The sequence below is a fragment of the Bufo gargarizans genome, chromosome 5 (genome assembly GCF_014858855.1).
Source record: "Bufo gargarizans isolate SCDJY-AF-19 chromosome 5, ASM1485885v1, whole genome shotgun sequence".
Classification (NCBI taxonomy): domain Eukaryota; kingdom Metazoa; phylum Chordata; class Amphibia; order Anura; family Bufonidae; genus Bufo; species Bufo gargarizans.
Genome location: NC_058084.1, coordinates 124,046,027 through 124,059,557, shown reverse-complemented (window position 1 = coordinate 124,059,557; position 13,531 = coordinate 124,046,027). Strand labels below are relative to the sequence as shown.

At 44.9% G+C, this 13,531-nt stretch overlaps 1 protein-coding gene across 1 annotated transcript in view; it reads left to right on the top strand.

The window, feature by feature from the left end:
- LOC122939336 (meprin A subunit beta-like) overlaps window positions 1–13,531 on the top strand; it is a 186,965-nt gene that overhangs the window by 115,019 nt on the left and 58,415 nt on the right. The window contains 1 exon segment of the mRNA XM_044295405.1: window positions 4,135–4,252. Coding sequence (XP_044151340.1) covers window positions 4,135–4,252 — 118 coding nt within the window.

Genomic DNA, 13,531 nt, shown 5'->3' with positions numbered 1-13,531 from the left:
AGATGCATATTCACACCTAAGGTGCATACACATGTGCAGGAAATGCATAAAAAACATATAGCTGTATTTTCCATAATATCTATGAGATTCTACATGTACTAATTCTGGACAGTAAGGAAAATAATTACACAATAAAGGAAAAGTACATAGATGCAGAGGGGGAGACACAGGGGGAGGTAGCCTGCCGGGAAGGAGAGATCGGGTGCTGATAAACAGCCAGACGCCGATCTCCCGTCCCCAACAGGCATCCACCCCAAATTCAGTCGATGGGTTGTACAGGGATGGCCAACCTGTGGCTCCCCAGCTGTTGCAAAACTACAACTCCCAGCATGCCCAGACTGCCTACAACTATCAGCCTACATCAGGGCATGGTGGGAGTTGTAGTTTTACAACAGCTGGAGAGCCTCAGGTTTTCCATGCCTGTACTAGAGGAATCCAAATAACTCCATCTCTGCATTTAGGCCTCTTGGAGACAAAGTATTGAAATCAAATATTCTCTTAGACTCAATCCTGGAAATATGTGCCACATGATTCCATCTCCTCCAGGATCTTTTGACTTTCTCTAATGCTACATAGACCAAAGTTGAAGGGTCACAATTATGGTGTTCCTTGAAATGTTTGGACAGAGAGTGTAGCTCATATCCCTTTCTAATACTTGCCACATGTTCCGCAATTCTCTTCTTTAAAGTCCTCTTTGTCCTTCCAATATACTGTTTCTGACAGGTGCATTGTATAAGGCATACAACGTCTGTGGAATCGCAAGTCAGTCCTTCCTTTATATCCAAACTGAATGTATTCTGAGTGGAATTGACTTTTTTGGAAATACAGTAACCCTACAATTAGCACAACGCCCACATCTATAAAAATCCCTTAAAGGACAACCAGAAACTCTTATTAATACTTCTCTCATTCTTAACTGAAGGAGCTACCTTTCATCCTAAGTTTGGAACTTTGGTATAAGTGATACGTGGGGTATTTGTCAATATAGGCCAATAATCTTATCGTTGAGTAAATTACACCAATGTCTAGTGATGATCCTTTCTACCATCTTATATGGTAAGATTACTCTTAGTATATCTTCTTTACCTGTTTCTAGCTTGGGGAGAAGAACTCTTTTCTGTTCATAATCCTAACTTTACTCAGTGAGTCTCCCAATAAATTGGCTGGATAGTCTTTTTCCAAAAATGTATGTGAGTATCATCAATACAATTACGTTTTAGCCTACAAAATTGACTCATAGGAATATTAGTCAACCATCTCGGGAGATGGCAACTAGAGAAGAGGATAAAGCTATTTTTCATCACTGGTTTCAAATATGTGCTGCATACAAGATTTTGTTCCCTCACTGTGAGATCCAAAAATTGTATATTAGTTCTACTGATGTCCGGAGTAAAAATGACATTCCTATCGTTCACATTAATGTCTTGTAAGAAGTGGTTCAAAGATTCCATTGCGTCTTGCCAGATAAAGACAATGTCAGCAGTATTTCTTTGCCATAGTACCAGACTCGTCCCCAGCTTGGGTTGAATAACCTCCGTTTCCCACTGGGCCATGAATAAGTTGGCGTAGCTGGGGGTGAATCTGGTGCCCATGGCGGTACCCCCATGTTGCACATAATATTCTCCCTCAAACACAAAATAATTGTGGGTCAAGATGTAGTTCACACCTGCTAACAAAAAAAGTAATTGTTCTTCTTTCATTGTACTCTTATTCCCAAGTTGTTTGTGTACTGCTTCCAATCCTACTGAATGATCTATAATCATGTATAGAGAGATAACATCTAATGTGCCCAATATCCAATCATCCTTCCAGACTAATTCTTCCAGTGTCTTAACTATATCTGTGGTGTTCTTAATATACAAGGGTATTTTTCTAACCGTAGGTTGTAACAATTTATTGATATATTGTGATAAATTGGATGAGATGGAATTTATGCCTGATACAATCAGTCTACCTGGTGGTGAATTCAGATCTTTATGTATTTTGGAGATGCAATAAAATATCTTTATATTTTGCTGCTATTTATGATTCACGGTATTGGGGGTATCGAGAGGTGAGCACCAATCCATCCATTGGGATACAGGTAGAGCCGCCTATTCCAATACGTCTCTGATTTTCAGTTTTATATATGGGATTCTGTTTGTCTCACTCACTTCCTAAACAATAGGTTTACTAGCTTGCTAGACCCTGCAAAGGTGCTCTAATTTGCTTGCTTGCCCGTGTACCAACTTCTATCTTATTTCCGAATTCTGACCCTCTCTCATCCCACCTGATCCATGCCTGAACTGCATTGAACCTGTGCTGCCTGCCCCAACCTCAGCCTGATTCTGACTTTTCCCTGTTCACATCCGGTCAAAAAAAAAGGGTGCGTGGCATTGGTGGAGAAGGGGAAGAGCCAATGGGCCCGTCTCATTTATCATTTTCTACGACTGTTTTAGGCTACTTTCACACTTGTGTTTTTGTCTGATCCGGCAGGGATAAGCAAAAACACTTCCGTTACTGAAAATAAAACTGTCTGCATCCGTTATGAACTGATCTGGTTGTATTATCTTTAAAATAGCAATCATGGATCTGACATAAACACCCTTGAAAGCAAATGTGGGATGGATCAGTTTTCTATTGTGTCCGAGAAAACGGATCCGGCACCATTGACTTGCATTGTGTTTTATGCCGGATCTGTATTGCGCCGCATCCCATGACGGAAAGAAAACCGTACCTTGCTGCGGTCTGCTCTCCGTTATGGGAATGCAACCAAACAGAACGGAATGCATTCTGGAGCACTCTGTTCAGTTCAGTTTTATCACCATTGACAATGAATGGTGACAAAACTGAAGCGTTTTTCTCCAGTATTGAGACCCAATGACGGATGTCAATACCGGAAAAGTGAAACACAAGTGTCAAAGTAGCCTTAGCTAGAATGGTCTGAATCCACACCAGTAAGGGTGCTGGTGTAGATTTCGACAGGTGGTGGATATGCCATGGAGGCGCCGCCCTCTACATAAATTCGGCACATTCACTGCCAGCTAAAGTGATCTAAAACGTAACAAAAAAACCCCTAAAGGTTCCGTTAGTGATGCTGCAAGAGGTTTTGAAGACTGTGATGAATTGACACAGATGTTATATTAGTAAATAGTATAAATATCATTTTACAATAAATTATTTTGCTGATACCGTCATATTGGTATACAGTGGTGCTTAAAAGTTTGCAGTCCTAAAAATACATAAAGATTACCAAATAAAACAAAGGAGTCATGTCTATGAGTGGCAAAAGTATGTGAACTTTTAGGATTCACAGATAACTTGAAGGCGAGGGATGACATTCAGGTGTGAGTGGGCAATCTGTTTTACTTAAAGAACAGGAATCTATTAAAGTCAGGTCTTCACAACATATTTGTAGAAGTGGCATGGATAAAAGAGATTCCTGAGGACATCAGAAGAAGAGTTGTTGATGCTCATCAGGCAAGAATAGGTTACAAAACCATCTCTAAAGAGTTTGGGCTCCCTCAATTCACTGTCAGACAGATATTGTACAAATGAAGGGAATCCAAGACCATTATTACCCTCCATAGGTGTGGTCAACCAACAAAGATTGCACCAAATTCTGAAAGCAAAATGAAAGCAAAAGTTCACATACTTGTGCCACTCACAGACATGCTGTATTAACCAACCCCTTGCAGCCCTGCCAATCAGCTGTGTGAAAAGGCTGCAGCACTTCCTAGCCAGTGATGTCACTTTCATTGGTCACATGGTCTATTTTCAGTTCAGTCTAATTCAAGTGAAGGTGCCTGGGCGACAATACCAAGCACAGCTGCTATTCAATGTAGTATCCTCTACTTGGTATACTGTGAGGAGCCTGCTAGGCTCACCAGATCACGACAAACTCTTCAGAGATTGGCAGGGGGCTGGGAATTGGCCCCGACCGAGAAGATATTGATAACCTATATAGATGGAGATTTTAATATTGAACTTCTGGAAAACCCCTTTAATTGTAGAACTGTGACTATGGATGTATTATGAAAAAATAGAATGAATAGCTGGCTCCTACTACTTCCCTGTTTATTGAATAATTGGTCTACTGTGTCCCCCATGTACTGTACTTACTACAAATTATATTAATTTCTATCTGTTTTATAGAAATAAATGCGAAAGGCGTTATCCTGAAAGCTTTTGAGCGATACCGACTAAAAACTTGTATTGACTTTAAACCCTGGAATGGTGAAAAAAATTATGTATCTGTGTTTAAAGATAATGGGTAAGTAAAACATTTTACTAAAAGAGGAAATTAGACTGAAGTGCCTTGTGGTCTGAAAACATTTTTAACCACTTCAGCCCCGCTAGGTGAAACCCCCTTCATGACCAGGCCACTTTTTACACTTCGGCACTACACTCCTTTCACCGTTTATCGCTCGGTCATGCAACTTACCACCCAAATGAATTTTACCTCCTTTTCTTCTCACTAATAGAGCTTTCATTTGGTGGTATTTTATTGCTGCTGACATTTTTACTTTTTTTGTTATTAATCAAAATGTAACGATTTTTTTGCAAAAAAATGAATTTTTTCACTTTCAGCTGTGAAATTTTGCAAAAAAAAACGACATCCATATATAAATTTTTCGCTAAATTTATAGTTCTACATGTCTTTGATAAAAAAAAATGTTTGGGCAAAAAAAAAAAATGGTTTGGGTAAAAGTTATAGCATTTACAAACTATGGTACAAAAATGTGAATTTCCGCTTTTTGAAACGGCTCTGATTTTCTGAGCACCTGTCATGTTTCCTGAGGTTCTACAATGCCCAAACAGTAGAAAACCCCCACAAATGACCCCATTTCGGAAAGTAGACACCCTAAGGTATTCGCTGATGGGCATAGTGAGTTCATAGAACTTTTTATTTTTTGTCACAAGTTAGCGGAAAATGATGATGATTTTTTTTTTTTTTTTTTCTTACAAAGTCTCATATTGCACTAACTTGCGACAAAAAATAAAAAATTCTAGGAACTCGCCATGCCCCTCACGGAATACCTTGGGGTGTCTTCTTTCCAAAATGGGGTCACTTGTGGCGTAGTTATACTGCCCTGGCAATTTAGGGGCCCATATGTGTGAGAAGTACTTTGCAATCAAAATCTGTAAAAAATGACCGGTGAAATCCGAAAGGTGCACTTTGGAATATGCGCCCCTTTGCCCACCTTGGCATCAAAAAAGTGTCACACATCTGGTATCGCCGTACTCAGGAGAAGTTGGGGAATGTGTTTTGGGGTGTCATTTTACATATACCCATGCTGGGTGAGAGAAATATCTTGGCAAACGACAACTTTTCCCATTTTTTTATACAAAGTTGGCATTTGACCAAGATATTTTTCTCACCCAGCATGGGTATATGTAAAATGACACCCCAAAACACATTCCCCAACTTCTCCTGAGTACGGAGATACCAGATGTGTCACACTTTTTTGCTGCCAAGGTGGGCAAAGGGGCACATATTCCAAAGTGCACCTTTCGGATTTTGCAGGCCATTTTTTACACATTTTGATTGCAAAGTTCTTCTCACACATATGGGCCCCTAAATTGCCAGGGCAGTATAACTACGCCACAAGTGACCCCATTTTGGAAAGAAGACACCCTAAGGTATTCCGTGAGGGGCACTGCGAGTTCCTAGAATTTTTTTTTTTTTGTCACAAGTTAGCGGAAAATGATGATGTTTTTTTTTTTTTTTTGTTTTTCTTACAAAGTCTCATATTCCACTAACTTGCGACAAAAAATAAAAATTCTAGGAACTCACCATGCCCCTCACAGAATACCTTGGGGTGTCTTCTTTCCAAAATGGGGTCACTTGTGGGGTAGTTATACTGCCCTGGCAATTTAGGGGCCCATATGTGTGAGAAGTACTTTGCAATCAAAATGTGTAAAAAATGGCCTGCAAAATCCGAAAGGTGCACTTTGGAATATGTGCCCCTTTGCCCACCTTGGCATCAAAAAAGTGTCACACATCTGGTATCGCCGTACTCAGGAGAAGTTGGGGAATGTGTTTTGGGGTGCCATTTTACATATACCCATGCTGGGTGAGAGAAATATGTTGGCAAAAGACAACTTTTCCCATTTTTTTATACAAAGTTGGCATTTGACCAAGATATTTATCTCACCCAGCATGGGTATATGTAAAATGACACCCCAAAACACATTCCCCAACTTCTTCTGAGTACGGCGATACCAGATGTGTCACACTTTTTTGCAGCCTAGATGCGCAAAGGTGCCCAAATTCCTTTTAGGAGGGCATTTTTAGACATTTGGATCCCAGACTTCTTCTCACGCTTTAGGGCCCCTAAAAAGCCAGGGCAGTATAAATACCCCACATGTGACCCCACTTTGGAAAGAAGACACCCCAAGGTATCCAATGAGGGGCCTGGCAAGTTCATAGAAATATTTTTTTTTTCGCATAAGTTAGCGGAAATTGATTTTTTTTTTGTTTTTTCTCACAAAGTCTCACTTTCCGCTAACTTAGGACAAAAATTTCAATCTTTCATGGACTCAATATGCCCCTCAGCAAATACCTTGGGGTGTCTTCTTTCCAAAATGGGGTCAGTTGTGGGGTGTTTGTACTGCCCTGGCATTTGAGGGTCTCCGCAATCATTACATGTATGGCCAGCATTAGGAGTTTCTGCTATCCTCCTTATATTGAGCATACAGGTAATGAGATTTTTTTTTCCGTTCAGCCTCTGGGCTGAAAGAAAAAAATGAACGGCACAGATTTCTTCATTCGCATCGATCAATGTGGATGAAAAAATCTCTGCCAAAAAAAAAAAAATGGAGGGGAAAGGCGTCTGCCAGGACATAGGAGCTCCGCCCTACATCCATACCCACTTAGCTCGTATGCCCTGGCAAACCAGATTTCTCCATTCGCATCAATCGATGTGGATGAATAAATCATTGCCGGGATTTTTTTTTATATATATATATATATATATATATACAAAGTGCTTGCCAAAGCATAGGAACGCTGCCTCCTCCTCAGCTCGTATGCCTCGGCAAACGTATCTGTCACTGCAGAGGAGAAAATCCCGTCTTGCAGCGCCGCATACACCGACTTGCGTGTAATCTGACAGCAGCGCAATGCTTCTGTCAGAATGCACATCGGTGCTGCAGCTAGTAGATCGGTTGGTCCACCTGGAAGGTAAAAAGACAAAAAAGAAAAAACCAGGCCACAACGCAATAATTTTATTAACTTTGGAACAGAACATGTAACTTTAACTTTTGGAACTAAACATTAACCTGTTTGCTTACCTGTTTTTTTTTTTTTTTTTTTTTTTTTTTTTTTTTACCTTTATAGAACAAACCTCTCCTTCCCCATGGGTCAATGTGCAAAGCGCAAATCGCCCAAAGATGTGGCGAAGTGCGTTATGCACTTTGTCCCATGTGAAAGGAGACGTTTGCAGCAGCTGTGAGTGAATGGGCCCTAATAGCCCTGTGTGCCTATCCTGGTGAGATGTGATCCCTATGCTAGGTGTACCTGTGTGTGGTACTTTCGGAAACACTCCCCTAAGCATAGGGCAGGGTGGTCGGGACAGTCAGGACAGAAATAGCGGGTGTCACGCCTTATTCCACTCCTGCTACAGACACAACATTTTTTTCGGGGTGGCGGTCGGTTTGAGGTACCAGCAACGACACTGGGGAAGTGTCGCTCGTGTAGACGGCTAACTACACTGGTGGATGGGGCCACGGAACCTCCTGGATACAGGAGGTTCGCGATGATCTCTTCCTGAAATTTGAGGAAGGATCCAGTTCTCCCAGCCTTACTGTAGAGAACAAAACTATTGTACAGAGCCAATTGAATTAAATATACAGACACCTTCTTATACCAGCGTCTGGTGCGTCGGGAAACTAAATACGGAGCCAACATCTGGTCATTGAAGTCGACCCCTCCCATGTGGAGGTTATAGTCGTGGACTGAGAGGGGCTTTTCAATGACACGGGTTGCTCGCTCAATTTGTATTGTCGTGTCTGCGTGAATGGCAGGAGAGCATGTAAACGTCACGCTTGTCTCTCCATTTCACCGCGAGCAGTTCTTCGTTACACAGTGCGGCCCTCTGCCCCCTTGCAAGACGGGTGCTAACGAGCCGTTGGGGGAAGCCCGCGCGACTAGTTCGCGCGGTACCACAGGCGCCAATCCGTTCTAGAAACAAATGCCTAAAGAGGGCCACACTTGTGTAGAAATTGTCCACATAAAGATGGTACCCCTTGCCGAATAAGGGTGACACCAAGTCCCAAACTGTCTTCCCACTGCTCCCCAGGTAGTCAGGGCAACCGACCGGCTCCAGGGTCTGATCTTTTCCCTCATAGACCCGAAATTTGTGGGTATAGCCTGTGGCCCTTTCACAGAGCTTATACAATTTGACCCCATACCGGGCGCGCTTGCTTGGGATGTATTGTTTGAAGCCAAGGCGCCCGGTAAAATGTATCAGGGACTCGTCTATGCAGATGTTTTGCTCAGGGGTATACAAATCTGCAAATTTCTGGTTGAAATGGTCTATGAGGGGCCGAATTTTGTGGAGCCGGTCAAAAGCAGGGTGGCCCCTGGGACGGGAGGCGGTGTTGTCGCTAAAGTGCAGGAAACGCAGGATGACCTCAAATCGTGTCCTGGACATAGCAGCAGAGAACATGGGCATGTGATGAATCGGGTTCGTGGACCAATATGACCGCAATTCATGCTTTTTTGTCAGGCCCATGTTGAGGAGGAGGCCCAGAAAAGTTTTAAATTCGGAAACTTGGACTGGTTTCCACCGGAAAGGCTGGGCATAAAAGCTTTCCGGGTTAGCGGTGATAAATTGTGTGGCATACCTGTTTGTCTCTGCCACGACTAAGTCTAAAAGCTCCGCAGTCAAGAACAGCTCAAAAAATCCCAGGGCCGAATCGATCTGAGCTGTCTCAACCCGAACTCCAGACTGGGCGGTGAAAGGGAAAACTACGGGTGCGGCTGAAGTTGGGGACTGCCAATCAGGGTTTGCCAGCACCTCTGGGATTCTAGGGGCTCTACGGGCACGTCTTTGCGGTGGCTGCGACGGGGTCACTACTGCACGTGCCACCGTACCAGCTTCAACTGCCCTTCTGGTGCTCGCTACTTCACCAGGTTGTACGGCAGTGCTGGTACTAGGTCCAGGAAGGGCTGGGCTGCTGGTGTATGCCTCACCACGTAATCCGACAGCACCAGCCCCACTCTGCTGCTCTTGAAGCGGATCCTGCGCAACCTGCGGTCTAGCGACACGGGGCCGGGTACGCCTGGTGCTATCAGGGACCTCAGCCTCCTCGTCCGAACTTTGGGTCAGAGAGCCACTGCTTTCTACAGGTTCATATTCTGACCCGCTGGATTCATCAGATGAGGGTTCCCACTCCTCATCCGACTGGGTCAGAAGCCTGTAGGCCTCTTCAGAAGAATACCCCCTGTTAGACATGTGGGCAACTAAATTTCGGGGTATTCCCTGAGACTACCCAAGAAAAAAAAAGCAAGCCTGTCTTACAAATGGGAGGCTAGCGAAGTACCGGAGGCTGCTGCGGTTGATAAAAAATATCAAAACAGATTTTTTTATCGCCGCAGTGCGTGTAAAGTGAATGTGCAGCGATCAAAAAAAAAATTTTTTTTTGTCACTGCGGTGGGGCGGGCGTGGGTGTGGGCGACCGATCAGGCCTGATCGGGCAAACACTGCGTTTTGGGTGGAGGGCGAACTAAAGTGACACTAGTACAATTATAGATCTGACCGTGATCAGTTTTGATCACTTCCAGATACTATAAAAGTACAAATGCTGATTAGCGATACGCTAATCAGCGAATAACGGACTGCGGTGCGGTGGGCTGGGCGCTAACCGATCCCTAAACTACCTAACCAAGGGGCCTAAACTATACTGAAACCTAACGGTCAATACCAGTGAAAAAAAAAAGTGACAGTTTGCACTGATCACTTTTTTCCTTTCACTAGTGATTGACAGGGGGGATAAAAGGGGTGATCAAAGGGTTAATTGGGGTGATCTGGGGGCTAAGTGTGGTGTAGTGGGTACTCACAGTAATGATGTGCTCCTCTGCTCCTCTGCTGGAACCAACCGACCAAAAGAAGGAGCAGAGGAGCACAGCAGCCATATAACCCCATCATATTTACTAATATGTGGGGTTAAATGGCTGCTGATTGGTTTTTTTGAAAATCAGCAGCCTGCCAGCCAATGATCGTGGCCGGCAGGCTGCTGACGAAATACTCTGCAGTGAAATGCCGGCCCGCGATGCGCATGCGCGGGCCGGCTGTGACGTAATCTCGCGTCTCGCGAGAAGACACGCCGATGCGTCCAGGAGGAACTAATCAACCACCTCCCGGACGCATCGGTGCGTACAGCGGTCGGGAGGTGGTTAAAGGTTGCCCACAGTGTTTTTTTGTGAAAAACGCCCCAGCAATTTTCTCAGCATTTTTCAGCTTTTAGTTTTTTTCTATAAAAAATACTGCAGCCAGATATAGGTGTTTAACCCCTTAAGGACCCTACCATTTTTCACCTTTAAGACCAGGCAATTTTTTGGAGATTTGACATGTGTCACTTTATGTGTTAATAACTTTGGAGCCCCTTTACTTATCCAAGCAATTCTGAGACTGTTTTATCATGACACATCGTACGTAATGTTAGTGGTAAGTTTGAGTTGATATGTTTCATATGTAAAAAAACACAGCATCACAATCGGTAACAAATCCATAAATATGAAGAAGGCGAGCACTAAGGGACGGGGAAGTGGGCGGGATACTGATGATTCACGCAAAGGCCGTGGCACTGGGTGCAATTAAACTGTGCCTGCTGCCAGTGCACCACAAAAAAAAAAGAAAACCGTATCCAGCTTCATGTCCAACTTAGCTGGGCGGCACACGACAACACTATCCAAGTCGGGCCAGTGTGAACAGTTGGTCGGTTGGATTGCTGAAGATAATGCTTCCAGTCGGTTAAGTACCACCCTCTCTTCCACCAAGTCCAGTCTCTGTAGCCAAGAGTCTCGTCAACTGAATCCTCTCTCTGATCATCCTTCCTCCCACATGAAGAGGCTTGCCAAATGAGTGATCCCACACTCGGATATTCTGAGGAGCTCTATCCAGTGCCACTATTATATTTGGCCTTCGCGCCCAGCACACCTGAAGAGGGACCTGAGATATTGTGCCCTGATTCCCAACCTCTTGAGCCTTCACAGTCTCGAGAAGATGACAGTGGTGAACGGAAATTATTCGTTCACAAGGTGGATGATGATGAGACACAGTTACCAATCACTGAGGTTGTGGTTAGGTCAAGTCAGGAGAATGAGCAGAATCAGGAAGTGGAAGAGGAGGTGGTTGACAATGAGGTCACTGACCCAACATGGGAAGGTGAAAAACCGAGTGAGGACAGCAGTACAGAGGGGGAGGGATCCGCAGCACTGCAACAGGCTGGAAGAGGCAGTGGGGTTGCAAAAGGGAGAAGTTGGCCCACACCAAACAGGCCGACAACCGTTACACCGAACACCATCATGTGTAAATCTACCTTGCCAAGGGGTAGGTGTTTTTGAGGAAAGTGCAGACGACAAAAGAGTTGTAGTTTGCATCCTGTGCTGTACCAAAATGAGCCGGGGCGTGAACACTACCAGCCTCACCACCACCAGCATGATCTGCCACATGGCATCCAAGCACCCTAATAAGTGGGCCGAACGCCTGGGTTTACAATCTGGGTCTGCGGGTCACACCACTGCCTCCTCTTCCCCTGTGTTACGTGCCGTCCAATCCCCTGTCCAAGATGCAGGCCCGAATGCCTCTCGCCCTGCACCTGGACCTTCACATGAACCATCAGCAACAACACCCACTTCCCTGTCTTAGTGCACCATCCAAATGTCCATAACACAGTCATTTGAATGCAAGTGCAAATACCCACCCATCCACCCACAGGCCATAGTACTAAACTGCCATCTTTCAAAATTACTGGCCCATGAAATCATGCCATTTAGGCTTGTGGACACTGAGGCCTTCCGCAGCCTGATGTCGGCGGCCGTCCCTCGGTACGCAGTCCCCAGCCACCACTATTTTTCACGGTGTGCCGTGCCCACCTTACACCAGCATGTGTCCCAGAACATCACCCGTGCCCTTACCAACGCAGTTACTGGGAAGGTCCACTTAACCACGGACACATGGACAAGTGCTTGTGGCAATGGACGCTACATTTCCCTGACCGCACACTGGGTGAATGTGGTGGAGGCCGGGAGTGAGTCGTACCCTGGGATGGCACAGGTACTACCCATGCCCATGATTGTGGGCCGTACGTCCATCAGGGTCTCCTCCAGCAGCTATGCTACTGGCTCCATCCAACCCCCACTTCTCCTCCTCCACCTCATCCTCTTCCACTTCCACCTCCAGCATCAGTCAGCCATCAGTCGCTAGCTGTAAGCAGTGTAGCACTGCTGTGGGTAAGCGTCAACAGGCCGTGCTGAAGCTGATCTGCTTAGGGGACAAACAGCACACCGCCACAGAGCTTTGGCAGGGTATAAGTGACCAGACTGAGCTGTGGCTCTCATCACTCAACCTAGAACCAGGCATGGTTGTGTCTGACAATGGCCGTAACTTGGTGGTGGCTTTAGAGCTCGGCAACCTGACACACATCTCATGCCTAGCCAATGTATATATTCCCTCCACTTTTTTTTATAGGGTCTGCTCAACAGCAGGCCCTCAACCCTAATTATTTTATAGGGTCAGCTCAACAGCAGGCCCTCAACTTATTTTTTTTTACTGGGTCTGCTCAACTGCAGTCCCTCAGTTTGAGAGCGTCTGCTCATCTGCAGGCACTGGCATATAATGTTTGAGAGTGTCTGCTCATCTGCAGGCACTGGCATATAATGTTTGAGAGCGTCTGCTCATCTGCAGCCACTCGCATATAATGTTTCAGAGCGTCTGCTCATCTGCAGGCACTGGCATATAATGTTTGAGAGCGTCTGCTCATCTGCAGGCACTCGCATATAATGTTTGAGAGCGTCTGCTCATCTGCAGCCACTCGCATATAATGTTTCAGAGCGTCTGCTCATCTGCAGGCACTCGCATATAATGTTTGAGAGCGTCTGCTCATCTGCAGCCACTCGCATATAATGTTTCAGAGCGTCTTCTCATCTGCAGGCACTGGCATATAATGTTTGAGAGCGTCTGCTCATCTGCAGGCACTCGCATATAATGTTTTACAGTATCTGCTCATCTGCAGTGACTCACATATAATGTTTGAGAGCGTCTGCTCATCTGCAGGCACTCGCATATAATGTTTGAGATCGTCTGCTCATCTGCAGGCACTCGCATATAATGTTTTAGATCATCTGCTCATCTGCAGGCACTCGCATATAGTGTTTGAGAGCATCTGCTCATCTGCAGGCACTCGCATATAATGTTTGAGATCATCTGCTCATCTGCAGGCACTCTCATATAATGTTTTAGATCATCTGCTCATCTGCAGGCACTCGCATATAGTGTTTGAGAGCATCTGCTCATCTGCAGGCACTCGCATATAATGTTTAAGA